General features: G+C 42.0%; 1 protein-coding gene across 1 annotated transcript in view; it reads right to left on the minus strand.

Annotated features, from left to right (window-relative positions):
* Window positions 1-27,743, minus strand: part of PITPNC1 (phosphatidylinositol transfer protein cytoplasmic 1) — a 180,699-nt gene that overhangs the window by 25,238 nt on the left and 127,718 nt on the right. Inside the window, exon 10 of the mRNA XM_090059483.1 lies at window positions 7,672-7,767. Coding sequence (XP_089915609.1) covers window positions 7,672-7,767 — 96 coding nt within the window. The remainder of the gene's footprint in view (window positions 1-7,671; window positions 7,768-27,743) is intronic.

The raw sequence follows: 27,743 nt of genomic DNA on the forward strand, positions 1-27,743 counted from the left end.
AAACTCTGTTTTGGAATAAATGTGATTTTATTCTGGAATAATTAACTCGGCTTTGTGAATAAATGACTAAAGTCATTTTTAGTCTGCAACAGAGCGCCCAAAAGGGAGTTATTTTGGAATAGCTATTGCAGAACAATCCTCCCAGAATAATGATCCTGGTCAAATTCCCTATGATTGATGGGCAGAACAAAAAGAGGGTTAAACATATTAGGCAAAAGGCTGCTAAAATACTCTATTGTAACCCTTGTGCTTCTAGATTTGGGCAACTGCTCAACTCACTGCTCAACTGCTCAACTCACTCATGGAAGTGAGTGCAGGATATAGCACCCAGCACCGAGTACTGCTCCAGCACCGAGTACATGCAACTTTTCTCTCAGAGGCTTAACTCCATTGTATAGAGAGAATTCTGGGTTTTTTCCTTCTGCTATGACATGTTAGAAAGCAGAGATGGTTGGCAATAATAGGAAGGCCCTAAATTCAGATCCAAGAGTCACCATCAGAAGATAGCACAGCTGTGGTGGGCACAGAGGACACTAGAATCTCCTCCACTTGTAAGAGTAGTTCTCTCCTGATAATTTAATGCACTTTCACTCTGGTAATTGAAGTAGCAGTGTTATTTCAATTGACATCATTCCTATGCCTGAGGTATACAAGGGCGTTGTTATGGTATTTCGAAGGCACCTGGTCAGCAGCAAGCTAGACTCATTACACTGCAGCTGTGTTACCCTGCAACGGAAACAGAAATTGAAGGCGAAAACTGTGGCAGCTGCATGAAATCTAACTATTTGGAAATCATTTACAGAGTTTATTCCCTCTCTGGCACCCTTAATTGCTGTGCTGTCATCTGGAAATGAAACCTCATTAGTTTGAAAACTTACATATGATGGCAAAGAATATTTTGTACAGAAGTCCACAGCTCTGGTAAATGTTGTATGTGAATGGTTCACTTGAGAATCCATTCCTGAGCAGTAGCTCAGTTCCCTTCTCATCAATAATTCAGATAAATATTTATAACTCCCTCTCTCTCTCTCACACACACACACACACACACGCATGCAATACATAGTGATGCGGTGCGGCATAAAGGTGTTACTGGCATGAGTTCAGGATAGTCACCAATAATGACGTCAAGCATGAACTATGCAGATCATCCCAACCTGATGCCAGTGAAGCCACTCCACATCACCCTGTATTCCATGTAATAAATACAAGTTTGGATAGACAGAAAAGCAAGTACACATGCACATGTATGGAGCTATCACAGCGATAAAAGGCCAGTCACTAAATCTGAAATTGGATCCAAACATCCTCAGATCTGAAACATGCATCCAAAATTTCTTGCTTCAGATTTATGCAACAACCACAATGAAGACATGGCAGCCTTGGTGTCTAGCTCATGCTGAAGTCTGTGCTGCTACTGAGCTTGTCACTTAAGCTGGCTAGTTCAAACTCCATATGCCTACATGTACTGCAGTCACACTTTCACCTGCTGGTCAGATAAAGCCTGATACAAATGTGGTAGATGAAATAAGATGAATCACACTTAACAATTTACTGATCCATGTTTTGGCTTAAGCTTATCTGAAATGTGAGTCTTACCCACTAAAGGAGGTGGCAGCAAAAGATCTGATTATGAGAAATGTACAAAGGTTCATCACTGCAGACTGGAAGAAATCTTGGGACTCTCCCAGGGGCAAGTGAAGATATAGAGCTGCAGTTACCTATATGTGGCCTGAATTTAGATCCCTGAGTCTCACTAAGAGTTATGAATGGAAGACTATTAACCTCCTTTTTTTTTATTCTGGATCAATCGTAGCAGCCATGCTTCCATTTGCAAGAGCTAGTGGGTTTTTTTACATTTAGAATATGCAGAATTGTGAGCATATCCCAGACCTGTGATTGTGCAGGCTCCTATAAGCCTGGGGTGTAGACAGGCTTTTACATGCCTTGGACCTGTGGGATGCTCTGTGGATAAGTGATAAAGGAGGAAGTGGAGCTTGCAGATCCACTGGGTACTGGATATGCTTAATCCACTAATAGTTTAGCCTTATTTATTTAGAAAGTTCGGTTTGCACCTTCCCCCAAAGTACCTGGGTACTTTATAGCAGTAAAACCAATCCTCTTCCTTCTAAAGCTCTGGGTCTTCCACTGCACAAAACACTGTGCTTCTACCATAGTCAGTTTTTACCACTGGGAATTTGGTTCTTTGCGTGTGCTGCATGCCACGGTTAGTAACCTTCTTTTGTGGTTCGGTATTGTTTAGTGAGCTAAGTGCTTTTTGCAAACACTGAAGGATAAGACCTTTGCTCTTAAATGGATTAGGATCATTTAGATGGCTCTGGCCAAGAGATCACTCAAGATTATCCTGGCAGACATCCTTTAGGATGTTGCTCACTGAAACAGTAACTGGTTCTTCAGCCTATATGGCATTTGGGTAATTTTTTTTTTAACCTTCAGTTTCTAGATAATATTTGGAAAGCAAAGGGCTGTTAGGCTGACTTGTGCCTTTTCCCTTTAATCTCTGCCCCATTCTTACAGAACACATCCCCTTCCCCATTTTGTGACAGCAGAACTCAAAATGTGTAACTGCAGTCCAGTGGAAGATTATGTAAAGAGATATTTTATGTATTTGTGGCTCTGCTGCTTACACATACACAACTACTACATGACAAGCAGCGAAAGGGAAAACATGGCCTCCTGAATCTGACTGCAAGTATGTTAGAAAAGTGGCAGACGTGCAACGAATCAGCCTCACCCCCTCCCCAAGTGCCGCTCTGATCCCTTGCCCTTGCCCCATCTACTGCTCAGCTGTCTGCTCCTTGCCCGGTGCTTGCTCCCTGCCAGATCTGATGCTCTGAGGTCTCCCTGCCCTAGCTGCCTGTCCCCTTCCCAATGTATTGCCTGCCACACATAGAGGCTGCCCGTGGCACTTGTGGCACCCATGACACAGGTTGGCCACTCCTGCATTAGAACAAAATACCTCTCATAGACTGCGGGGCCCAATAAGGCAGGAAATATCTGTTTTCACAGTTGGCCCCTTATTCCTGATCAGGACTTCTAGGTGTTAGTACAATATTACTATTACTAATGAGAACACTCACCTGTGTGCATAAGGCACACATGACCAGATTTTGTGTTAATATAAGTGAGTAAAATTACACTGAAGTCAGTGTGGCTATGTCCATTTATACCAGAATATAATCTGTTCAGTAATTGATGGGTTATTTGATATGCAAACTCAAAGAAAGGTCAGTTGAACTGCAGAAAGGGGCTCTCCATATACAGGTCCTTGAAATATTGATGACATTGCTTCCTTTTCAAGTTGATGGGTCAAAGGAAAGCTGAATGCCTTAAAGCTAAAAAGAAACCATTTGAGTCCCAAATAAAGGTTAATAGCATGAATACTGCCATACTGCAAGCAGTTTAGATGCTGTGTTAAAATATTAAATTTTTTTTTTTCTAATTTGCATCTGAATCATGAACTTTTGTGCATGTTTTTAACACAACAGTAAAGGATATATTTTAATAGGGTCTGGACCTATTTCAGGGCCAAGATGCTGCGTACTGTGACCCTGATCCAGCAAAGTACTTAAGAACTTGCTTAACTTGAAGCATCTGACCAGTTCCACAAAATCAAAAGATTACTCACATGTTTGAAATGAAAAACATGTTAATGGGTTTCTTTTTAAATCAGGGTCAAATACTTATTATGTTGCAGAACTAATCCTTCAGTCTGGAGGACCATATTCTGCTCTCAACATAGATTTGCAGTAAATCCATAGTAATCAATTACATTAGTCTTTACAACAGTGTAATTAAAAGCACCATTTGGGCCACCAGGTTTGAGCCTAATTTCACTTGTATTGTTTTTATACTGATTTAACTTTATTAAGTTTAATGAGGTTATTTCTAGTTCATACCAGCTTATGTGAAGGGATAATCAGACCTGTGCCTGAAAATGTGCAGAACCAGCATAAGTGGAAGGCGAATCAGAGCTGTAGACTGAAACTGTGCAGAAAATCCGTGACCTCTGAAATGTTACTGATCTCTTTTCAGCAGCTCCTGAAATCTGTTAATTGGACTACAAAAATGTTTACAGCCAGAATCTCATGTACACTTAAGCCCCTTTACACTATTATCACTTTTCTGTAAATATTACAGAAATTGTATTCACATCTATGTTATGATCCTTTTACATTGTCAATATAGTGGAAAGAGACATAGTATAAATGAGAATCTCACCCATGTTCTTCATAAGATAATATCGAAACATATCTTGATTATATGAAATCAGATCTTACATGTGTACTGGGAGTTACAAGATAGATTTTTTGAATGTATAGAAGAAAAAACAATATTTACTCTTCTGTTAAACAGGAACAATGGCAAAATTTTAACTCCCAGTATTTTATTATGTCCTGAAGAAACTTTTGTTGGCAATGCATTCATTATGTTCCAGCACTGAAAAAATAACAGATGTTGGATTATTGCTGTTTTATGGTACGTAGAAAAAATCACAGTATGCTTGGAATTAGGTCCACAGAATTGTCCTTGAATTACAACATGGTTTTCAAATTTTTTCTCAGTTAACTTTAGGTTTTCTGTGTCATGAAATAAATCTTTAAAAAATGAAGTTTAATAGTTGGCTAGTAAGGAACCAAAAGGAAAGTGTAAAAGCTATTCGGTAATATCTCTGTTTGCAGTATTGGGTGTGCATATGAAATAAAAAATCTAACTTGATTTCTTTAAAACAGAGCCAAATACTGGCCAGCTTAGCTCCGTGGCTTTCACTGCAGTCCCCCTTCCTAAACGGGACAGCCAGACCATGGAGTAACATTAAGATACTGGTGAGTCAATTCACCAGGTGATATCCTATATGGATGTCAGTACACAACGAACAGGTTTCATAATAATATATACTAAGTTTTCATCCAGTACAAGCAGTTTGTCACTTTTGTATTGTCATTAGTACAACTGTGGTAGGGAGTGTAACTAGAACATCCTAGTCTGAAATACAGATTTCCTGTTACATAAATTATTCCACTGCCAATTCTTCAATTGTCCATCCCAAAAATTGTTGCAAAGCCCTGGTATGCTTTGTTAGGCAGCCACTATACTCAATCCAGCTATGAGTATAGTACTGGGTCCAACCTCTCATCCAGCAAATGCAAACTGTATTTCCAAACTGAACTGCAGGCGCAAGTCTGAGTACTTCTCCTTCCAGCTACTTATTCTGAATCAGCAGTTGGCTAAGCCAAATGCTCATGTACGCAGACTTTCAGCTGCAATCAAAAGACTGTACTAACTTTCCAAGCTGTCAATTGCACTCGTCTGAGGAACAGCCTTACGGGGCACAAATCAGCTCATTAAAATATATGGCTGGGATTTTCATAGGAACTTAAGGGATGCAGGTGCTCTACTCCCATTGAAATTTATTCAGCTTTAGGTGCCTAACTCCCTTGGGCTCCTTTGAGAATCTCAGCATACATATTGCATTCAAAATTGCTGTTGAAGAATATTATGCAGGGTCTAAATTCGAGTGCTTTAAAATTAGCTAATGCCAGATTTATGGTTGCTCAGACGAGATGAATTCTGCCCATTTCAGCACTGAATTTATGCTATGAATGAGGTAAAAGAGTGTGTGATCAGGTAACAAAATCTGTACCATAATGCCTGGAGCCTGAATCAAGGTTACACAGCCACTGTAAATCTGGCATTTCTTAATGTTAACTATGCAACCTAAATAAAGCTGCTCTTTTGTATGTTGGTAGTGTAATGAAGGGTGGGGGGTGACTGGGGCACCAGCCCCGGGTACTGACCCTGGATGGAGGCAAAATAACCAGAACTGGCTGACCTGTTGGATCAGCTACCACCATGGTGGCAGCAGCCCAGGCAGTGGTGTTGCCTTGCCCATGTGGCACCGAGCACAGGACACTCAAGTGTATCATGACACCTCTGGTTTACAGGAGTTTTTTAAAAGGGCAAATGTGAAGCAAAGGATGTGCGCCACAACACCTCCCCTGAGCTGCAACCAGGAGTCTATCCCTTGGTGAAATCCCATGACTTGCTGGATGCACAGGGTCAGTCTAAATGATCATAATGCCTTCCCCACCCCCCAAACAACTAATATTTATCACTCATTAACAGAGTCTGAATTCTGGTCCTTCTGTGCTACAGCGGAGACCGTTCCTGCATGAGCTGAAGGCTCAGTTAAATTAGCTGCTAGGTTAAGAGGCGCTATCCCAAGGTTGGACCCTTGGGCCTAGGAGTGGTGACAGCGCCAAGCTCAGCTCCTCTTTCTCTTCTCCTTCCTCCCCATCGGGAGTTGAGGGGGTATTTTGTTTTATGTGATGTCACCAGGTAGATTTGGGACAAAAGGCACCTATACATGACAGAGCGCTGCTCTGATGCATGCTAATTAGCATGCATTGGAGCAGACTCAGTTAATCAAGTCTGCTGGAGTGTGCTAATTAGAGCACTCCAGCAGCACCGCATCACATGGATTCAGTGTCCCCGTGTTTCAAAATGGCAGTGGGGACGTTTAACTAGAGCTTATCAAGAAAGCTTTGGTTAAAGCGCCCTGGTCGCAATTTTGAAGTGCGGGACACTGAATATACACAATGCTCTTAGTCTGCTCTAATTAAAACACCTCCCCTCCACTCTGGAGCATGCGTATAGACACCTAAGGTGACTGCAGCTGGGAGAGATTTCTGGGTGGGAAGGGAAGCCCAGTGTGACTCCAGAGAGGTGTGTCCCCTGTTCACACACCTGATCCATGTAGTATCCCTACAAGGGAACGTGACTCACTAGGGTTTTGTGCCGGATCTGAGGTGATGGGATAGGGAGGAACCAGGCCAGCCCTTGCCGCATTTCCCTTAGATCTAAAATTGCTTCAGGAGGGTCAGAAGTTCCCAGTAAAGCATCTGTTGCTGATGCCCCAACTTTGGCAGGGGAATAAACCTGCAGTTCAAATGTTCAGATTGGTTATTATATAAGCAGGATACCAAAACTGCAGGAATGCAAGCAAATGAAAGAAAATGGTGATTTTGAACAGTTAAGAGCAGCAAGAGTTGAACAGGACTTGATGGCATTAAATAGAGTCTTTTTCACTCTGAAAGTTACCCTGCTGAGTACCAAAGACCTAGTGCAAACTGGGGGTAGAAAAGCATCTCATTGAAAAGATTGCAAAAAATGTTGATAAAGAAAAGTGTCAGGCAACTTAAACACAGAGGCTTTTCCTAATATCATGAACCCTAATGACTGGCACAATTTCATTTGCAGAAATTAAGCTGCTTTTGAGTCCTATCTCTATTAGTAGACATGCTAAGAGGCCTTTATAATGTATGTGAGCAACTTAAGATCTTAAGATATACAAATATTCTGCATATAGAGGCCACATAAGAGAGGGAGAGATACTCCGAAGTGTATCTGTTCCTGGTAAGCTGGCTGCACAGTGATACATATACAGCAATCCCCTGCTCTGGCACTGCTGAGAAAAAAAGAACACTTTTGGAAAGTACAAAATGAAATCTGAGCAATGGTGGGGATTTCCTTGTGCCCTCACTGAAAGTCTGTCACAGGTCTCCAAGAGATGACTATGGCAAATGAGCACACATCGATAGCACCCTTCACATTCCCTCTTTACTCTTTCACACTTGAGTTGTCTCTTACCTCTGACTCTTTATAATAGCGCTCAGGTATTTCATCACAGGCAATATCAATAAAGCAGACTTCTCGCTCGAGGTCTTTAGCTTCCTTGTCAAAAATCTGCAAGAGTTAAAAGACATTTAAAGATTACAACAGAACAGTGTCCCCTTCCGTATTCCAGCTGTCATAATGGGTACAAGCCATTGCTAAGGATTGAGCTAAAGGTCTGTAGCAAAAGTTTGGCCAAGGACACAGACATCCTTTGGCAAATTGCAGCAATAGCTGCTTACAGGGAGTGCACAGCAGCCATTGCTTGGGGACATGTCATTACTCCCATTTCAGTCCAGGAGACCCCGGACTATTACACTCAGCACCCCTGCTAATGCTTAGTCCGCTCCTCCCCGTCCTCTTGCACAGATTTGTAGGATCAAGCCCCCAGTTAACACCTGGGAAAACAGATATTTGATCCAAATCTTATTTATTTTTTTCTCTATTTTTGGGGGGCCAGTTCTCACAGCTGAGGGAAAAGTCAGCTTTCCAGACTTTGAATTTATTTTGAGCCTTCTACAAAATCGGTTAAAAGAATTATTTTACTTTAGGGAAAATGATGAAATGTGGGTGTGTGAAATTAAGCAGGCGTTCAATTGCTGCTATGCTGAGACTGAGGATTCTGGTTGCATCCTACTGTGCCCTCACGTTTTTAGGCTGTAAAGTCACACAGTAAAGCTCTCCTCTCAATGCATCCGTGGAGGTCCTAATGGGGGGCTACTGTGTGGGCTCCTATTGTCTTAAATCCTCTAGGACCTGGTTTTGAAATCCCAGTTCTGCACCACTGCACTGTGGGGGCCATATGGAAATACAATTATTTGCCTGTGTGGTTAACCTCTCTGCTTACCTATCTGAGAAATCAACTACATAGGCATCTTTCTGACCTATCTGATATATCTCTTTGTGGCTCTGTGTACACAGAAAGGGAAGCCGAGCTAAGGTTATCTAGAAAATCTGGCCCACAAAATTAAGAGTGGGGTATGCATATTCAAAGATAATAACTAGCCAACAGTGTGCTGCTTCTGTGTCATACAATGCTTCACTGAGAATGTTTCCAGGAAGTATAAGTATCCCTTGCTTTAAAAATGTAATGAATATATAAAAAGGCTAATTTCATTTCATCCTAGAGAAACAGTTAATTTAATACAAGTATACAAAATGCTAGCATTACTCAGTGGCCAGGCTGCTACTTGAATATTTTCTGAAAGAAATTTACCTCTGTAGTACAAGCAGTAAAAAGGGAAAGGGACTGGAAATAGGTGATAATTTAAATAAAAGTACATGTGGGGCAATCTGCTAGTTCTTAAGGGATGCACCTGTAAGGCAAACATAAATACATGAAAGGTTACAGCCCGAATGTTTAAAGTAACTCCTCTCAGTAGCTATGAGAGCTTTATCCTTCAGCTGTAAAATTAAACAGACTTCACTGGGAACACTTGCTGAAATGGGTGTAAAATGCTAAGAAAGTATGTGTTATAGGTATATATATTTAAAAGGTCCAGAGTATGTGTTCAGTTTATCTGAAGTACCTGCAACTTACACTTTATAGATAGTGAATGAAGTGAATGAGACACTTCATGGAGAAAGAGACCATTGTGCATGAGCACAAGTATCAAATTCTGGCTCTTCAATAAAAGAATTTGGGGATTCTCTTAATTTACAAGGTGCTGTTACCCAATCAGCTAAGGCCCTGATTCACCACCTTGCCATAAACACATGAACAGTTTTATACGTGCTTAAGTGTCTTGCTAAATTCCTCCCTAAATTTGTTATCTTGTGAAAGCAGCTTTCCCCACCATTTTAGAAAGGGAAATATTGACATTATTTGAAATGTCAGGTGAAACAATTTAATTCAGAGTATCACAAATCTTCAAATCTTAAGGATGCAGAAGGAAAACATCGCCAAAGGTAAAACAGATACATTCTTTCTATTTTCCAAGCTAAAAGTAGTGCAAAGAGTAAACCAAGAACATAACTGATCCCATTTTTTCACAACAGTCTTTTTGATCATTTACATTGCCAAGTATAAAACATGTAAGAAACATTTTTTAAAATATACTTTAAATCTGAAGTTGTCCTTTCAGCTGTGCACCTTGCCTGTTGTGGGCTTGATCTCATGATCTCTCATGGAGCCTATCAAGTACAGGACTTTTGGGAGGGGCGATTTTAAATGTGTGAAAGAGTTCAGGTTGACAGATGCCTTGAGATTATTCAGTTAAATCACTGGCCTTCACTAGTTTCAGCCACGTGAATATTCAGATATACATGTAGAAATCTCCAGTTTTCAAAACCAAGAGGGAGAGGAGGTTTTTTTACTCATCCCTGACCTCATAACTCTGAGTCTGCCTCCGGCTAGAACAGATGCCTTCCTTCATGCCCAGTGTTTGCTGCATGATGAGCTCACTCCAGTGACTGGCCCAACTTGTCCGATCATTTGTCCACGCTCCAGTCTGAGACTGTCCTTGCAAGATCTGCAGATGGAGATTTAATCCCCTGACTTCATCAGCAGTGGAAATAAGACATCATTAGAGCACAAGATTGATTTCTTTTTTAGGTCTAATTCTCTTACTGCCTCTTCTAGCCAAATAATCCAGGATACACTTAAAGCCTGCAGGGGGGATGTTTGGATTGCTTTTGCAATCACAAGGAAGAGACTAGAGAAATTAAAAAGTTTTAGAGGAGGAGATTAAGCCCATGAAAAGAAACATAAGGCTCCCAATGTGTGCAGTTATATTTGCAAATGTGCAAAAAACGGAGGGTGAGAACACTCTGTCTCCCTAAAGAATTACAGAATGGCTGGATGTTAAATATTATTCAATTGGAGTAGAACTGGAGAGGCCACTTGGAAGCCAGATAACCAACTGAGATGGAAATATGCAGAATTAAACCACAAGCAAAAGGTAACGTTCAGACTGAGGTGCCGTTTGTTGTTTGTGTGACAGTTGTGCTCATTACACAAACATTATGCACTTCCACCTCCAAGAGGAATGAAAAACAGCTCCAGAAATATTTTCCAGTCAGATTAATCCACCCACAAAACGATTGTACTGTTGAAAGAAGGCTTTAATTGGGCCATTTTTTACAAAAGTAAAGCAGTTTGTTTTGAACAAAGTTTAAATAAAACAAAAAAACCTGAAGCTGCCCCCAACCCCCCCGGGGAGTTCTGACGCCCCAGCAGAGATCATAAAGGCCGCACCAACAAAACCGATGCCTCCACGCTTCACACATCTTTCCTCCCTTTATTCGATGAAGTGCAACCCCCATGGGCTATAAGAGAAGCAGGTGTCCCAGCATACACTTTGCTCGTGACTTCTCTCCCCCTCTGACCAATGGTACGGCAGGGAGACAGCTTATGGGGATAAGAGAAATCAGTGCTTCCAGCCTTTATCTACAGGCTCAAGGGATTGGAAATGCTTGGGTATGGAACATATCATCCCTGTTCGCTGATTCAAATCTAGGTCATGTCAGCAGCCATCTCACTGTGAACACTTAAGGCAGTGGTTCTCTACCATTTTAGACTCAAGGCAGCCCTCCATAACTTTCCTGTAAGGAATGTATTTCTTACCTCTCTGCACACTGCAGCACCCTTAAAAACATCCCCCTGTAGCCCAGCGTTCGTGGCACTGCAGTTGACAATCATTGCTCTTCACTTCAATACCTGTTTTTTTTTTTAACTGTACCTGTCCTTTCCACGGCACCTGACGAACTGAGCTTGGGCTCATGCAAGGTTATGCCATGTATCTCTGATGTAGTTCGTTTCTAAGGTGCAGATCTACCCTGCTTTCTGCCTGATTTCAGACTATAGCAGGTAGCCAGGCCAGGCCATCCAGCTTGGTTATAAAGCATCTGCACACACAGGCTAGATAGAGGGTTTTGTGTGCCAACAGGAGCCAGATTAGTGACCATGCCTGGATAAGAGCTTGACTTCATTCCTGCCCTAAAAAGCAGCCCTTAGGGATGAATGCAATCAAGTGGCTAGTGAGGAAAATCAAGCTCCATATTTCATAAATATGCAATTTTCTCAAACAGGTTCATTTCCTTGGGAGGTTACTTAGTCCTGTCTCTTGCCTGGGTTTGTGTGAAGAAGAAACTCCACATCATATTCACTTCAATGCCTCAGACCTCCACTGTCAGTCATTAATTATGCAAACAAATTAAGAAGTGTAGTATTTCCTGTAACAGGTTCCTTCCAGAAAAGCAGAAAACTCCTTACTCAATTAGATGGCAGATAATTTGGTGGAAAGCCTGGGTGTTTTCCACATGCCAAGTACTAGACCATGGACCTGCCTATGCACACGAGCACCAAAATGACTAGATGAGCACTGAGACCAAACCGAAACCACTGGTGTTTTTGGTAGGGCATCTTTATTTCAGAATAAATGTACCTATTCTGATTTAGTTCAGTGAGAAACAAGAGAGCAGATTCTGCTCCCAATCTAAAGGAGTTTTACCACTAATTGAACTGACAGTGGGATCAGGCTTTAAGTGTGCATTACATGTCACAGCATAACATAAAACCAAAATTAACCACGGCAGCTTGAGAAATGGTTTAATGGAGAGAGTAACTATATATCTCTGTACCCCACTCAGAGTCGACTGACCCAAATCAGAGTCAATGCTCCGTTCCAGTTATTAGTCCTCCGTTGATGTAATAAGAACATTATTAGTCCTCCTTTGACCTCCCAGAAGATTTGTCTTGATGCTGCACACACTCTTCGTACGTGCCTGAAAATCTAGAGACAGAATCATCTCATCCTCTGCTTTCCACACTTATTTGCAATGTAGCAATTCTCCCCACCCTGAACTCAGTGCTGAGGTTCAGATGGTACAAAAATCAAGGTTTCTTTCCCCATATCAAAACTATTTTTTTTTCTTGCAGGTACTAACATTCTTTTGTTGTCATGCATCTAATAACATTAAAAGCACCTGATTTAAGCATTTGATTCTATTCTGCCATCATATAATTTCTTTCTCGGTAAAATCTTATTTGGTATCGCAATCAAAATTTGATGGCTTTTCCAAAAATGCAGCACGAGCCTGGAATTGCTGACCCCTCAATGCCAGAAGATAGCGTCTACATGGGATCAAACAGACTGTGCCAGAAGTGGCTTGAGAAAATCCTTTCATGCTTTAGAGCAGGGGTGGCCAGTCTGTGGCATAGGTGCCAGAAGTAGCATGGGCAGCTTTGGTGTGTGGCACGTGGCAGACTGGGGAGGGGACAGACAGCACAGTGGGAGACAGGGCAGGAAATAAAGCAAAGCAGCAATTTGGGCAGGAAGCACAGGAAAAGCAGCAAAAAGCAGACCAGCAGCTGGGCAGGGGAAAGGGGTCGGGCTGGCACTTTGGGAGGTTCAGGGCTAATTTGTGGTATGTCTGACGAAAAAGGTTGCCCTCCATTGCTTCAGACACATGCTTGAATGAAAGGTGTTATAACAGGATGCTGTGCATGTCAGTGACCCCTAGAGAGCTATGGTAGCACAAGTGTTCCCATTCTAAACCTCTGCATTCATTCATTTGCACAACTATGCCAGGCTCCATCTGTGCCCGAAATGATTTTTTTTTTAAGTTTAAGCAAAAACAGTTCAACCCTTCTGAACAGAGTGGAAAAAGTGGAAAATAAACATGTTCCCCATTAGAAAAAGATTTCAGAATTAAAAACATATCCTAGCGCCAAGATGCCGGAAGGAAAAAAATAAAAATCTGACCCAGAAGTAACATTCAGTGATGACTGCCTATGAATGTTCTAGTAAGGACTATTTTTTTCATTTGACTTGTTTATGACCCATTGAAAATGACACTCCTTGATTTTGCAACACATTTTATGCAGTGAGTTGTTTTGGGGTTTTTATTTTTTGCTAGGTTTTTAAAGTGTTGTATCTGTGTGCATGGCTAGCTTAGCTGTGTGTAGATTAATTACCTGGACCAGAATGAGGACTAGAGGGTCTGCTGTGTTAGGCATTGTGCCTACAGACATTGTATATGACGAATACAATTAGTCCTACAGGATTTAGTTTGGGTTAAGCTGCAGGGGAAAATATTATATGCTTTATCTTCATAAGCTGTGTTACATGAGAAATAATAGCTAGTCATTGACTGTGGTGGATAAGACAAGCAGAAAAGTTAAAGTTATGTATTATGTTGTCTGGGAGACTCTTAATATAAGTTTTTTTTCCAAAGGAATAATAATGCCATTCAGTGAAATACACTAAATATCAATAAGGCCTGAGGAAATGTCAATGAGGCCTCAGGAAGGGTACTGTGATACCCCACAGCTTGCCTACATTAATCCCAAGCACCTAGTTGGTTAACATCACCCAGAAGATATGACTCACAAGAATTCTCGCCTAGTTCTCGGACTACCATGGCAACGTCATCACCTCAACACGACGTAAATACCAGCGCCATCCTCCGAAGTTCAGACCGTCTCCATGCCCAGAGAATGCAAGCATCATGTCTCTCTCTGCAGTTATTCCCAGGCATGTCTGAATTCCCTTACAGCCAATTCCTGGCTCTGATTCCAACCCAACATACAGCAGAACGGGCAGACACCCAAATCACTTAAGAATTGCAGAATATTGCATCTATTGTCTTCTCTTTTAAAAGAATTAAACAAACTGTTACATCCTCCTTCTGCAGCAGTTGGCTTTGCTCTCCAAGTATTGTTTTTAAAATATCCCAAAACAATATGCACTAACCACGGCAAGCTTGTTTCCTCTGGTTGTATGCTTGAACACCCTCAAACACAGCTGACTTCTATGTCTTTCTTTTTAAATTGTTCTACAAAATAATCTCTCCGTTACCTCACGTCACCCCTACGAATTCTACGGACTTACCTGCACTTGCTAACATGGATTCCCACCCCAGACCTTGTCCCAGCTGGCAAGTGGATAAAGGCACCGCGCAGCCTGAAGAATTCCTTCATTTCTATTTTTTTCTACTACTCATTTTCAAGGTTTGATAAATCCGTATTTCTTCCTTCCTTATTTTTAGTTCTTGCCTAGCAGAAATCATCATATTCCTGATGGGTGAAATTCATCTGGGCAAAAGGTGGTTCAGGTCTTATTTGGAAGGTTTAAGGTTAGGTATTACCCTCAGTTTTTCCTTTTGGTACATGGTAAGAATACATCAGTTCAGGCCTGTAGAACACAATCAAAGGCCCTGCATATTCTGGGCTATACCTGTGTACCCTAAAACTGGACCAGTTTGTACAGAACGGCCCATAAGCAATCAGGCCAGCTACTCAACAAGCTGGTACAGGTACAGTGCCCAGTCTCTACCTATGTCTCATACTCCCAGATCCCCCACTGGTGAGACTGGTTGAGGACACTGTGGAGCTAGGGTGTTTGTACACAAAACATTTTTTGCCCTTTCTTGCACTGCAATGGCGTGACTGTTTGCACGAGTGGGTTTTCTGAAAGTAATAGAAGTCTTTCTGACGCATTATAGTAAAACTCCTCAGACATCGTTTAGCTTGGCTCACTGCGACTTAAAGCATCGCATCCATGGATTCATTGTGTGCAAACACACATGCACTTAAAGATGTGAAAGAGCCTCTTTGCTCACCAGATAGCGCTGCAATCTTTTTTGTAGTTTACCCCTTCGAATTGCTTTTCCTTTTGAATTGCTTCTGCTTTTTTTTTTTTCTTGTGCCATTTGCTGGCTCTGTGGCAGGACACAGGGTAGGGGGCAGCGCTGGACTGTACCACTCATCTGTGATGCTGGCCAGGGACCAGGCTTAATTTGTTCGAAAACCTAGTGCATACAAATACTGATGCGATGCTTCAAAGCTTAATTTGTTAAAAAAACCTAGTGTGTGGAAACACTGATGCAACGCTCCAAAATAAACAAGTTTAAATTTTATAAATTTATTTAATTTAATGAGGATGAAACCCCATGGTGTGTACAGGCGCCCCTACTTTCTAGTGCTGATACAGTAGATTCCCAGGTTTATTATCCAATAGGCACTTGAAAATCTAACTAGATAGATCAGTGGTTACTAGTGATGGAGCATAGATCTGGAGAATATAGGATACTTATGTATAGATTATATCCAATTCAAGTGAATGACACAAGCATAACTCGGACCTTTGCAACCAATTCATAAAATCAAGACCTCCCAGTGGAGAGGGGCAATCTGTCCTGTGCAGCAGGTCAAATGTTGTAAAGCTACAAAGGGTCACTATTTTGGACAACATTGTTGGCAGCAATGGAATTGTTGGCTTTGGCTTTAGGGCTCAATCCCTTTAACTTTATAAACATCTAAACTCTTTCCTCAGGAGGATATTGCTTCAAAATAGGATCATTCTGAAGCTGTAGATTTGTCAGCCTGTTACAGACAGCTTTGCCATTTAAGCTTTCTTCCGAAGAACCACTTTGAGTTTTTTTAGCTGTAATATTTGGCAGTCTTCCTTCAACACAGTGGGTAGCAATTCCTTAGTAAATGCCAGAATGTAAACCTTTTTTATTTATTCAGATATCCTGGGCATACAGTAATTTTCATGGCTTGAGAGTCATTATCATTTTTTCACTTTATGAAAGGAGAAGCAGGACGACCTTTAATAAATAGGCTGAACGGGTATTTTGTTTGCTGTAGTATCTACAGTATCTTTTGTGAAAACTTTGCTATTTTTTTTTATTTTAACATTATTCAGGCAAAGCCTGCACAAGAAGGAATTGGATAGATTTTCATTGAGCACTTGTTGCTATAGTGTTCTTTGCCTGGGTGCTTACCCATAAGATCACAAAGATCTTTCACACAGGTTTATAAACTGCCAAAGTAATGGCCACTGGCCACCACTGAGCTGGAACTGAATGCATGACTTACATGAGAAAATTCTCTCCTATTGCAAATTTACTCAGCTACTCCCTAATTTACTATTTTGTAACCTTTAATACTGAAGAGAACCTCACTGACTTATCCTGTTTTTTGTTGAGCCCTCCCTATTCTTCCTGCAGCAGCCGTACCCATGGGAGGATGACGTGCTTTCCTTTTTCCAGGCCACCGTGACGGCATACCAAAATGTCTACACAGATTCTTTGTGTGGGAGTCTGATCCTCCTTAGATAGTTGCTATGCAAAGAGAAGTCCCCCTGACCCCAGCGAGAGATCAAACCCATAAAGTATGAAGGCAAAACGAAGCTGTACAGATTTGGAAAATGCCAGCTAAGTAAATGCTTGTTACCATCTGACACCCCCCCACCCCCCCCAAGTGCTTGGCCAACATTCGCACGTGAATCCTCCATGTAGCTGAGCATGTTAGTGTGCATATGTATTCACGGCACCTCTACAGCTAAAAACAGTCAAACAAAACCTTCTATGAGAAGAAGGAGAAACAGCAAAAGCTAACATGATGCCACAACAATGACAAAAGCCTTCTGTATCAGCTACGTAGGGCCTTGCAGCCTGGAAAGTAAAACTCCCATTAAAATCTGATGGGGTTGCAAAAAGCAAAACTGACTTTGTAAATTAATCCATAGAGTACAGAAGAAGTTAGGTATTAATTATCAATAGATACTCTTTGCTCATTAGGCTTTGAATATAACGACTCAGTATGTGGAACCATCTTCTGTCCAATCAACCAAATAAAGGTGTGATAAATACTTGATCACCTGACTCTCAAAATGATGCAGGATGAAAATGTTACTTATGACCTACTCCAAATCTATCCTAAAAAATTATTGAGTACTCACTGCATTTCTTTCCCCTTCCAAATATGCATGTTCTCACCAAACTCCGGGGAAACCAGGCATTTTATTGCAATACCTGTGGAAGACACTTTGTGGAAAAACACTGCTCCTAGAACATGGCCTGGTTTGTCCTTTCCCCCATGTGTGGCTCCAGCTTAGCACAGAGGTGTATGGTAGTTTTGCTCATGAGTATCTACCAGCAAATAAAAAAAGGCTTAGAGGTTGTGATGAAAACATTGTCTCTAAAGGACAGAGTTGTGTCAGAGTTGCACTGCTCCTTCCAAATCCAATAAATCAAAGACTTCTATGTTTATCAACAGAAGTGGGAAATCTTGCATCACTTGGTAACAAATTTGGCTGGAAGTGACTAGACAGCCGCACAATGGCAAGTGCATTGCTTTATCATAGGCTTCAAGAAACTTGATGATGAGTGTTGGCTGTGGATATTACAGGCCCTGTAGAACTGTTCGCTCACATTTTAACATTTTTTCAGTTTTGTTGCAGATCTATCATTGGTAATTCAGCCAAGAACCACATCAAATCCAAAGTTATGCCAAAAAATATGAATTGAAGTCTAACCTCTTTCTTTATCTTGCTTGTACAAAGAACTAGTAGCTCAAAAATCTCTCCTGCTGATTTTTTTTCCCCTAATCAGCATTACACGTGAAAACTGCCAGAGTGCCAGCACTGGAAGCTAGACCCAATCCATAACGTGAGTCTAGAGCAAAGCCAGGGGCAATGCAAGCCTTCCAGTGTGATTTGGTCCTGCTCCGTTAGGCAGTGAATATCAAAGACAGGCAGTGAATTCCCAACTGCTGAAAGATGCTGTCTTTATGGAGCATATGAACCTTCCATATGAACCTTCCATCTCTGTAACCCTGCCAGTGTTATTCATACTCAACAGGGCAAGATGCAGGTTTCCTTTGGTGTATCCTGCCATTATAGCAGCAAACAGAAAATATTCATACCAGATTGTATCGACAGTCCAAGCAAACCTATTTCTCTCTACAGGCCACTACATTTCTGTTTCTTTTGAGTCCCATTAGGTGACCAAATATTTGGCTTCTTTTTCTTTTATGTTTAATTCCACCATTCTACATTTGCCCAATAAAAAACATCATTTGAAAGCAGTATTTCAGTTGCTTTCCTGTGAATTTGCTTTCAGTTGCTTTCCTCTGCTATTTGCTGGTCAGCACCTCTAGATACTGCTTATTTCCATTAAAACCTAGGGATACAAGCACATTACAATCTGAAAGTGTGACACTGGCATGCATAGACATGAGTTGGTTTTAATTTAAACAGCTCAGGAAATAATTATAGTGAAGAAGCAACAGTAGGGGCTTCTGTACGGGCCATACAAGACCAGCGGAGATCCTAGGTACATGCTCATGTTGTAAGCACTTGCTGGGCATGTCTACACAAGACGTTTACTGCGGAGTAGATTAATTAGCCCCACAGTAAATGTGTTGCATCTACACATGCGGCCCTTTACACCACAAGAAACTAATTTGTTGTGAAGTGGTTTGCTTTTTTTTTACTCTGCAGCACTGCACATGCAGAAGCTGACGCAACTGGCTTGGGCACAAGGATGCTTCAGTGCAGGGGCTGCTTGCCGGCTAGCCTCACACTGGAGCACCCTTGTGCCCCAGGCAGCCTCTCTGCAGCACACTGAGTTGGGTCTGCAGCAGCCCTGGGTTGGCAGGCTGACTCCCTGCCAGCTGGGACTGCTCTGGTCCAGCTCAATGTGCCGCAGTCCTGAGTGCAAGTGTACATATAACGCTTGGGAGCAATAAACTCTGTTGCAAGAAGGGAGACAGGGCAGAGAATTTTTTTAAAAACTCTCTGAAACCGAACTCAGATTATGGACATTTTTGGGACTTGGAGGAATACACTAGTTTACATATAGCTAGCAGCATAACTTTGCAGTAAGGGTGGGAAAAGCAAGCATTTAATTTTTTCAGCTTGAAAAAAAGGAAATCTGGCACAGAGCCTACTCTTTAACTTGTGATTCTAATTTCCTTGAATTGGCGTGAGGCCCGAACTATTGGCTAATCTCCAAGTCGATATCACACCATCCAGTAGCAGGTTGTGTCAGCATCTCTGTTACAAACCACCGTTTTCTCAGGTTGGTAATTTGGCCTTAAAAATATCACTGGATCAAAGCAAGGTCTATGGAGTTTCAAGTCAAGTGATTTTTTTTTTTCCCCCTTTAAAGTCATCAGAGGATCTGTGAAGTTGCTTGAGTGGGAATTTTTCCAGAGTAAGTACTGCAGGATTTGGCTCACTTCATTTGAACCTGTTTCTCTCTTGGACCTTGCTAAACCCTTGCTCTCCCAGAATAACCATCCATGTGGACGTTCTGTTTGCTAGTCACCAACGGCCATACTAGGGGCGTCTCCACTGAAGACAATGGAATTGCATCTGTTCGTGTCAGCAGCAAGTTTGGCTCGCTGTATGTTAATGAGCCTCATTATCTGCATGTGTGAAACTCCACTGTGTATTTGTAACCTTCCCCTCCCCTTTTATCCTTATGTCCTGTGCTTGCTACTGTTTCATCTCATTTCAAGTCTACTTGTTCAGATTTGTTGCATTGTCTAGTGCCTGGAGACAGAAGGAAGTTTACATGCTGTATTCCTAAGTGTATTACACTCTGCCAATAGTATTTATTAGCAATTAGCTTTGGAAAGCTACTGTCACATCTGCAGGCACCAGTTACTGGGCTTGCTGCTCTTTGTTGAAGTTTTAGAAGTCACAGGCACAATGCTTTTATCTCCCAACCACCTTCTCATGCCAAGGCTCACTTTCATTTCCTCTGAAGTGAGTGTGTATGGCTGGCACCCACTCAGCAAGGACTGGGCCCTGACTTTCAACATCACCTCCCTCTTGCTCGTCTGTATTTTTCCAAAAATCCATTAGGTGGGGCACTCTTCACATAATCAAGAGTTTTTATTGCAAATTACAGAGGTGACAAACAAACAGTACACCGATACTATCAGAACAGGCTCAGCTGACGCTGTCCCCGAAAAGAGCCTCGTCTTTGACACAGGCATACCATGAATGCTACTTTCTAAGTGATGCTCTAGTCTATGGAATTTGCCCGTTGCTATTTTATAAATTTTCAAGAAAGCTAAATGAGAGTGGAACTGAACTGCCTCTGATTGCAGTTATGGCATTTCCTGGAACAAATCCCCGAAAGAGCAGACATTCACAGTAGCCAGAATTGCAATACTTTCAGGATTTAATAGTCTCATAGCACTACCGGGTCCCAGAAGATTCTTTTAAGGAAAACAGCAACCAGAAAACTCAAAATAAAAGAAAAACCAAAACCAGCTGTTTTTTGTTGCCCAATAATGCCTACAACTTTATTTTACTCCAGCTCCATGTTTTTCTGGGTGTAGCACCTGACACTTCAGAAGCACACATTCAAGATGACAGTGTGGGCTGCAATACCGGACGTCCAGGCAGTTTCTGGGACTGCAGAACCAGAACTCTTAAGCAAAAGGATTTTTTAACCTGAAATGATGGCACTTTAATTTACCAAGGCAACACATTGAATTACATCTCCTACCAGCTAGCTATTTTTAGCATGTTCTATTACTTTGTTAAATGCTATTGATGCTATTCATCTGAATCAAGGTTATGCACACAAGACAATCACCTCTGTGTTTACATCTGACAAATGGTCAGTTCTGAAACTAATTTTTAAAATCTTTTCCAGCTGCATACCAAGAAGCACATTTGAGGTATAGTCCTCTCATGATCCACGGAAACTTATACTTGCAGCCCTTACTGCACCAGCCTGAGAATCATGCACATCGAACCGAGCCAGCAGAAAATGCAGCATGCTCTGCTCAGCAACATTGCTGTATCTCTATATCTTTGCTACGTCCATGTACAGTGCTTAAAAGGATGTTTGCAGCCTTGCTAATAAACACCTAGATACCAAAACAAAACAGCCCACGATAATGCCTACCTAGTTATATTATTCCTCGTATTAAAATCTTTCATTGTATTCTCTAACATAACACATCTGCTGCTGTCTTTTTATGACAGTTTTTATACTGCAAGTAGCAAAGTGTTGGAACAGATTTATATACAGCATTTTTACTGTGCCTGTGGTTCAATTCTTTTTAAGTGTGGTACTTTCTGCTCCCGACTACTGCCATCAGGTTGTAAAATTCACTGCCCAGGTGTCGGGAGAAATGTATTCTAGATAATGACAAGACCTTCCAACACAACAAGCATTCTGCAACTGATACGAAGAAGCCCAAGAAAAGTACAATTTCTCTCTGTGAGGGAATCATTTATTTGAATAGCATCTGCCTATGCTCTACAACAAGCATAGCTTGCCCTAGAGTAACCTTCGCCTAAGCCAGCAACCGTGGAGTGCACAAATACAGAAGGCAGCTCCTTCCTGGCCACACATGACAAACTTGGTTTCTTCTTTCCATATGGTTATTACCCGTTAATGCTGATATATATCGAGACTGCTTAATATCAGCTTTGAACCTACCTACAAAGGGACTCGCTTACATGCTCTCTGACACAGCTTTGGTGGGTAGCAAACATATGGGTAGAAAAAAAGATGGAACCCATAAACTGGAAAAAACAGATGCGCTGTGATACGTGTGTTGTATATGTGTGTGTACATCTGAGTAGCTGCTTTCAATGTAAAGCGTGGCAATTCTAGCACTGTCTTGGACAGCTCTATGCAGTTGAATGCATAAGCGCTTCAGGGATCTTACATATGCAAGTATGTTGAGAGAGGCATCTGATTTTCATTCTTTGGACCACCGATTTCCCATAATTTGACTTACATTACAGAGAGAACCTAGTAATTCTAGATACTAACTTCCTAGGTAGATGCAGGTATTTACAGATCTCTCACTGAGAATCTGCTTTAAAAAGTGGTGCATCTCGTTGCTAGAAACATGTGCTATTCCACACCAAGTTTTATTTTGCTTATCCGCCCTCTTTGGATAACTTTGTATGAAGAAATGAATAATACAATGGCTTCTAATAAATGGATGACAGTTAGTAGAGGTGTCTGAATGGTTTAAGTATCCCTCAAAGAGCTTTGATGCCAGTCTTGAAGAGAAAAAGTAAAAGATTTTGTACACAACTGACATACTGTTGGAAACAGGCCCATTTTAAAATAAAGAAGTAGCTGGAGGTAGCTTTCCCTTCGGTTTTTACATTGCATTCAAATGAGGGATGTGTGGAACTGAACATACTTTGCATTCAATTCGCCTGAAAGTTTTTGCTATTTCAGTCTGGCTGTTGTGCGCCACGTCTCAGTGGTGCTTTACAAGAGGTCACTTGGAAAAGCCAAAATTCTTTGACTCCGTTTTAATGGTCCCTGGTAAATATTTTGCCCAAATGGGGCTGGTTTTCCTGCTCCATGAAGAAATGTGAAAAGATTCCTCAGCTCCAGAGTAGTTTTGCCTGTGTATTTTTATGTATGTATGTATTGATTTTTGCAGGTATCCTGTTTACCTTGGGTCGGACTCAAGAAACCTCCTATGAATTTATATCTCACTTGGATGAGGCACCAGTGGTGACAGCCCCGTTCCATTCAGGCATCCCCAGAATAGAAGTTTCAGCACAGACAAGTATAAAGGCTGCTTTGGAAGGAGAGATGTAACTTATGAAAGCTGCACCTTGTGCCTGAAAAGCAGCATGGCCCTGCCAAGAGCTTTCACGCTTGCCCTTTTGTTCCCTCTGGGGCTGCTGTTCCTCCTGCTGGCGTGCAATGGGACAAGAGCTCCGCACTGGGGGAGAACCTGAGGCTGAATGAGTGGCTGGATTCGTGCACTTCCAAGCACAAACCTCCTTTCTAGTCACCCAAATTTGTGATATTTAAAAATTAATCAAACCCCACCAAACCGAGCTTCCAGCTGCCCTGTGGCGCTGCAATCTCATCCCCTGGCGACTGCTGTGTCAGTCAGACCTCCTTCTTAGAGCTTTTCCCGGCAGAAATACATGTAACCCTGTATAAACATGGGCCAAACCCCTCTTCCCAGTTGGCCCGGTGAATTTAAAATCCAGATGGGCCATGAACATTTTGGCTGAGCACATTCTGAAACCCTGGAAGTTGAAAAATGAAATTATGTTCGGTTCCTAAGTAGTATGAAAAGGTAATGATGGCTCTTGTTCCCCTGTGCCTGTGGCTAGCCTAGCTACATAACTCTTGATGTAAAATTAAGTACAGATTTGGAGTAATTTTTCACCATTGTGTCATTTGTCTGAGCTCATCAGCATGACTACAGCTTCTGTACATATGTTTGCATTTTTCAACCCTTCCAGTCACTTGAAATTGTTTTGCATTTACGAAAAAACATTCAAGGATACTAACCTGTAGTTTACAAAAACTCAGTGAGTCGTGCTAAAGCTATTAGACAATTACATGAAAAGAAAACTGCTCACTCAGAAAATAAGGTGCATGTGTGAGGGGGCAGAAATATGTAAGCTATTTTTGTGGAATTACACTCTGAAGGCCCAATTGTGCCTACGGCCTGGCTGGTGATTTATATGCTCTCTGACACGTAGCCCTGAGACTGCTTTTGGAGGTTTTGCAAATTAGTCGAGGAGGGAAGGAAAGTGAGTGAGAGAGGGGGAGAGGAAGTATTTTGTGATGGAGCAGACGGCTGGGGGGATGTGTGGACCTCTGCAGGATATGAACTTTTGGGGGGTTATAGAAGAGACGTAATTTCTCCACTCCTAGAGACAGCACACCTATAGACAGCGCTATTAATCAGCACAACAAGATTCTTTATAAAGATGTATATGGAATCCAAATATTACATATTATAGAGTTGAGAAGAGATGGGAAGTTGGCAGAGCAGGGAACAAGCCATCTGTCCTTTTGAACATAAGAACAAGAAAAGCCACTGGTTTAAACAGCATGAAATGAATAAGTATAGGACCATGAAGAAGGAGGCTTCTAGTGATATGCAATAAGGAATTAGAGTACATGAGCATGACGAAAAAGATAAGAAGTTGGAAGGGAAAAAAAAAGGATGATGAAGACCTTACTACAGGGCTACTAGATGCCAAATGATTTACAGGTCCCAACACAGGGGAAAGACCCCATCATAAACACATGTGGAAGTATAACAGCCAGTTTACTGCTTGGACACAGGAAAGATGCGAGTGGATCACCGCATTCAAAATGGATATTTGAACAGCATCACACATTTGTGATTAACAGCATTCTACTAAAGATTAATTATAATTACAAAATGTATACCCTTCATCAGATGCAAACCTGTATAGGTGTCAGAAATACAGTTCCTGGCTTCTCAGACGTCAAGCTGCATCCAGGTTGGACTTTTAACCCAGCGGTACGCGTAGCAGTGAAGTATCACCGCCTGCCGCACAGACCACTGGGGCACTTGTCCACGTGACGCCTCTCGTTTCCACGTTACATTTTTCCTGTGTCCACATGACAAAAATCACTTATAAGCTAGTTAAATCGCGGCTGTGTATCTACGTTATCAGCTGATTTTAGCATTTTAGATTTTTTTCATGGTACTTTAAACCACCACCTGCTTGTTTTAGTTTTAGTTTTAGCTTCAGGTCTATGAATTGAGAGCAGCAAATGCCCTTGCTCTCTTCATGACATGCAACATGTGGTGGAGGATACGGGGGGTTTTTTCAAAAGCCAACAGGATTAGCCTTTTTTGTGCCCTGCATTTGATCAATAAAATGTAAAATAAATTTTAATTCGGGGCATTTTGTTTTGTCTTGCGGTTAGCTCCGCAGTCAATGGCTGCTTCAGTGAGCAGACCCTTTCCAACCCAAAGTTTCTTTTGAGGCGAGCAAGTGGCTGGGAAACCAGCCAAAAGAATGTGTGGAGATCATCTCTCCTTCGTCTTTCCCAAAGTAAACTCTGCTTTGCTCCACAACAGACTCCCCATGTCACACGGCAGGCCCTGGGCCCCGGCTGCGCCTCGTGCTGGAATCTGACATTCACCAGCCGTGCAGCTGCTCTCGCTAACACGTCCGAATCATCAGAGCTGAATGCCAGCCAACGTTTAACCATCATCATCCCTCCTAAAACCACGCCGCTACATTTCTCCAGCTCATTCTGCATAAGAAAAAAAAGCAGCAACTACTGCTCTAATCCCACAGATTAAGCAGCCGCTTTAAATGTTAAAGCCTGGCAATTCTACCACCGTCTTGGACTTCTGGACACTGTTTAACACACAAGCACGTCAGGGATCTTACTGACCTTCATGCTACCAGTTAAAATAAATACATCTTATGATGAGGACTGGAAGAAAGACAAGCATCATATATTTTCCATGGGTTTTCTTTCTGGGCTGTCAGTATGTCACTGTGTTTTTATCATGTGGGCCACCCAGCAACTCTTGGAGAGTCTCCCACCAAATGAGTTGCAAGAACAGAAACAAATTGTATGGGTCACGTGTGTCAGAGATAAGGGAATGCATGTCATTGCTCTGATGGCTCCATTGCCACATCACTTCTATGGGTGCTGTGGGTGGCAGTGACATATTTAAAAATACGCTAGAGCCCCACGCAAGAACGCCACTCTTGGCAGGTCTCGTTACAAGCGCAAGCTCTTCTGGGACCGTTCCAAGTGCCGGCACACCACGTCTGCATACACAGTGAACAGAGTCAGACTAATTGGGTTTCCAGGATTCAGCAGCCACTAGCCATCTCACGCTTCCCTCCTGGACAAAAACTGCTTGAAGTCAATCTGTATCTTCAAACACATTTCCCATTCGGAAGTGTCATGCATTGTCCCAAAGCCATAAAGAATGGGGCAGCTGTGGCCATCTATTAGAAAGAATTTAACATTACTCTTGGAGTCAATGGGAACTCTGTTTCCAAGTGAAAAATTGGACCCTGTGGGCTTTTAATACGAATGGAAATATTTCTTGAACCATATGAAATGAAACGCCAGTGGAAGGCAAAAATCCATTTCTATTTAAATGGGATTAAGCTCTCATGAAAAACAGAACGGCAGTGAGATTTTCAAAACCTAAACTTTTGGATGTTCTCCATCTATGTGTGCCCCCTAGTACAACAGTATTTGTGTGCCTCATGAGCTATTTATCCTCACATCCTATGAGCAAGGAAGTGAATTTTACAGATGGAAACCTGAGAGACCAAGGACTTGTCTTTTTGTGACAGCAGTCTTGTCCTGGGAAGGATGGGATCATCCATGGGTCTCCCCACCCCCAAGGTTCATAGGCATGCTACAGACCTGGGAACTCCCCTGTGAGGCTACCCAGGACTGATCCCCCTATGCTCACTCTGGGGCCTTTGGTCTTTCTGGCAGGCCTGAGTGTGGTCACTGTGGACAAGCTTGAGCAGCTTGGTGAACCTGCAGGTCTGGCGTGTGTAGTGAACCCAGGTGGGTGGGATGTAGTTGGGATGGCTCAGACCCATCCTTGCTGGGACCAGCCCCTGCAGCAATACAGACAAGTACTAAGCGACTCGCCCAAGGTTAAATGAGAAGCCTGTGGTACGGCATGGATCTGAACCCACCCATTCCAAATCCTAGGCCTGCACCTCAATTACAATCCAGCTGTACCCTAGCTTTTTTCTCTTTTTTTGGGAGCATGGGGGAAGCTGGTGGAGAAAACACTATGGTCATACTTTAAGGGCACATCTGCACCATGGTGGCAGCACTTCTGCCAGCTGCTCCTGCAAGCATTCTCCAAATCCAGAAATCTGATGGTGAAGCTATGCCAGGCACCCCTCTGCAGCTGCTGTTGGGACCTTGGTCTGACATGCTTGAAAGTGGCCACTGGGAATGACCTCAAAGCATCTTCATCAGGTCTGGAGTGTGTATGCAGGCATGCGTGGGAAGGGTGTATTGGGGGATGCCCCTGTAGAGGGCACTGGTGCTGTGGTATAGACACATCCTAATGCTCTCTGTGATGGTCACTTCCCGCAGGCCTTTGGTTCTTTATTAAGGCAATGACTGTGAAACAGCAGAATGATTTGCAAATTAAGCAAAAGGTGTTAGATGATAAGCAAGTCATCACTGTTACATCCAAAAGATCAAAAATCCAGTCACAATATGTAATATCTGTGCCTATTTTACAGTTCATGGACCTGGTATAGTCTCATATTTTCAATAGCTACCTCTGTCTCTGGCACTTCTGAAGTATAAATGAGAGGACAATCAGGAAGAAATTTTAAGAAATGTTATGAAGATCTATTACCTATTGGAGAAAATCACAGATATTGTAGAAAGCTGTAGAGAGCTTAAAAACAGAACCATAAAAGCCAAAGCCTATAAAGACTACTGCCTAAATATAAAATAAATGCTTTCTCCTTCCAGTAGACTATGGACCATTTAAGGCAAAAAATAACTGCGTTCAAATA

This window comes from Crocodylus siamensis, chromosome 8 (genome assembly GCF_052110815.1).
Source record: "Crocodylus siamensis isolate JL-2025a chromosome 8, ASM5211081v1, whole genome shotgun sequence".
Lineage (NCBI taxonomy): Eukaryota > Metazoa > Chordata > Crocodylia > Crocodylidae > Crocodylus > Crocodylus siamensis.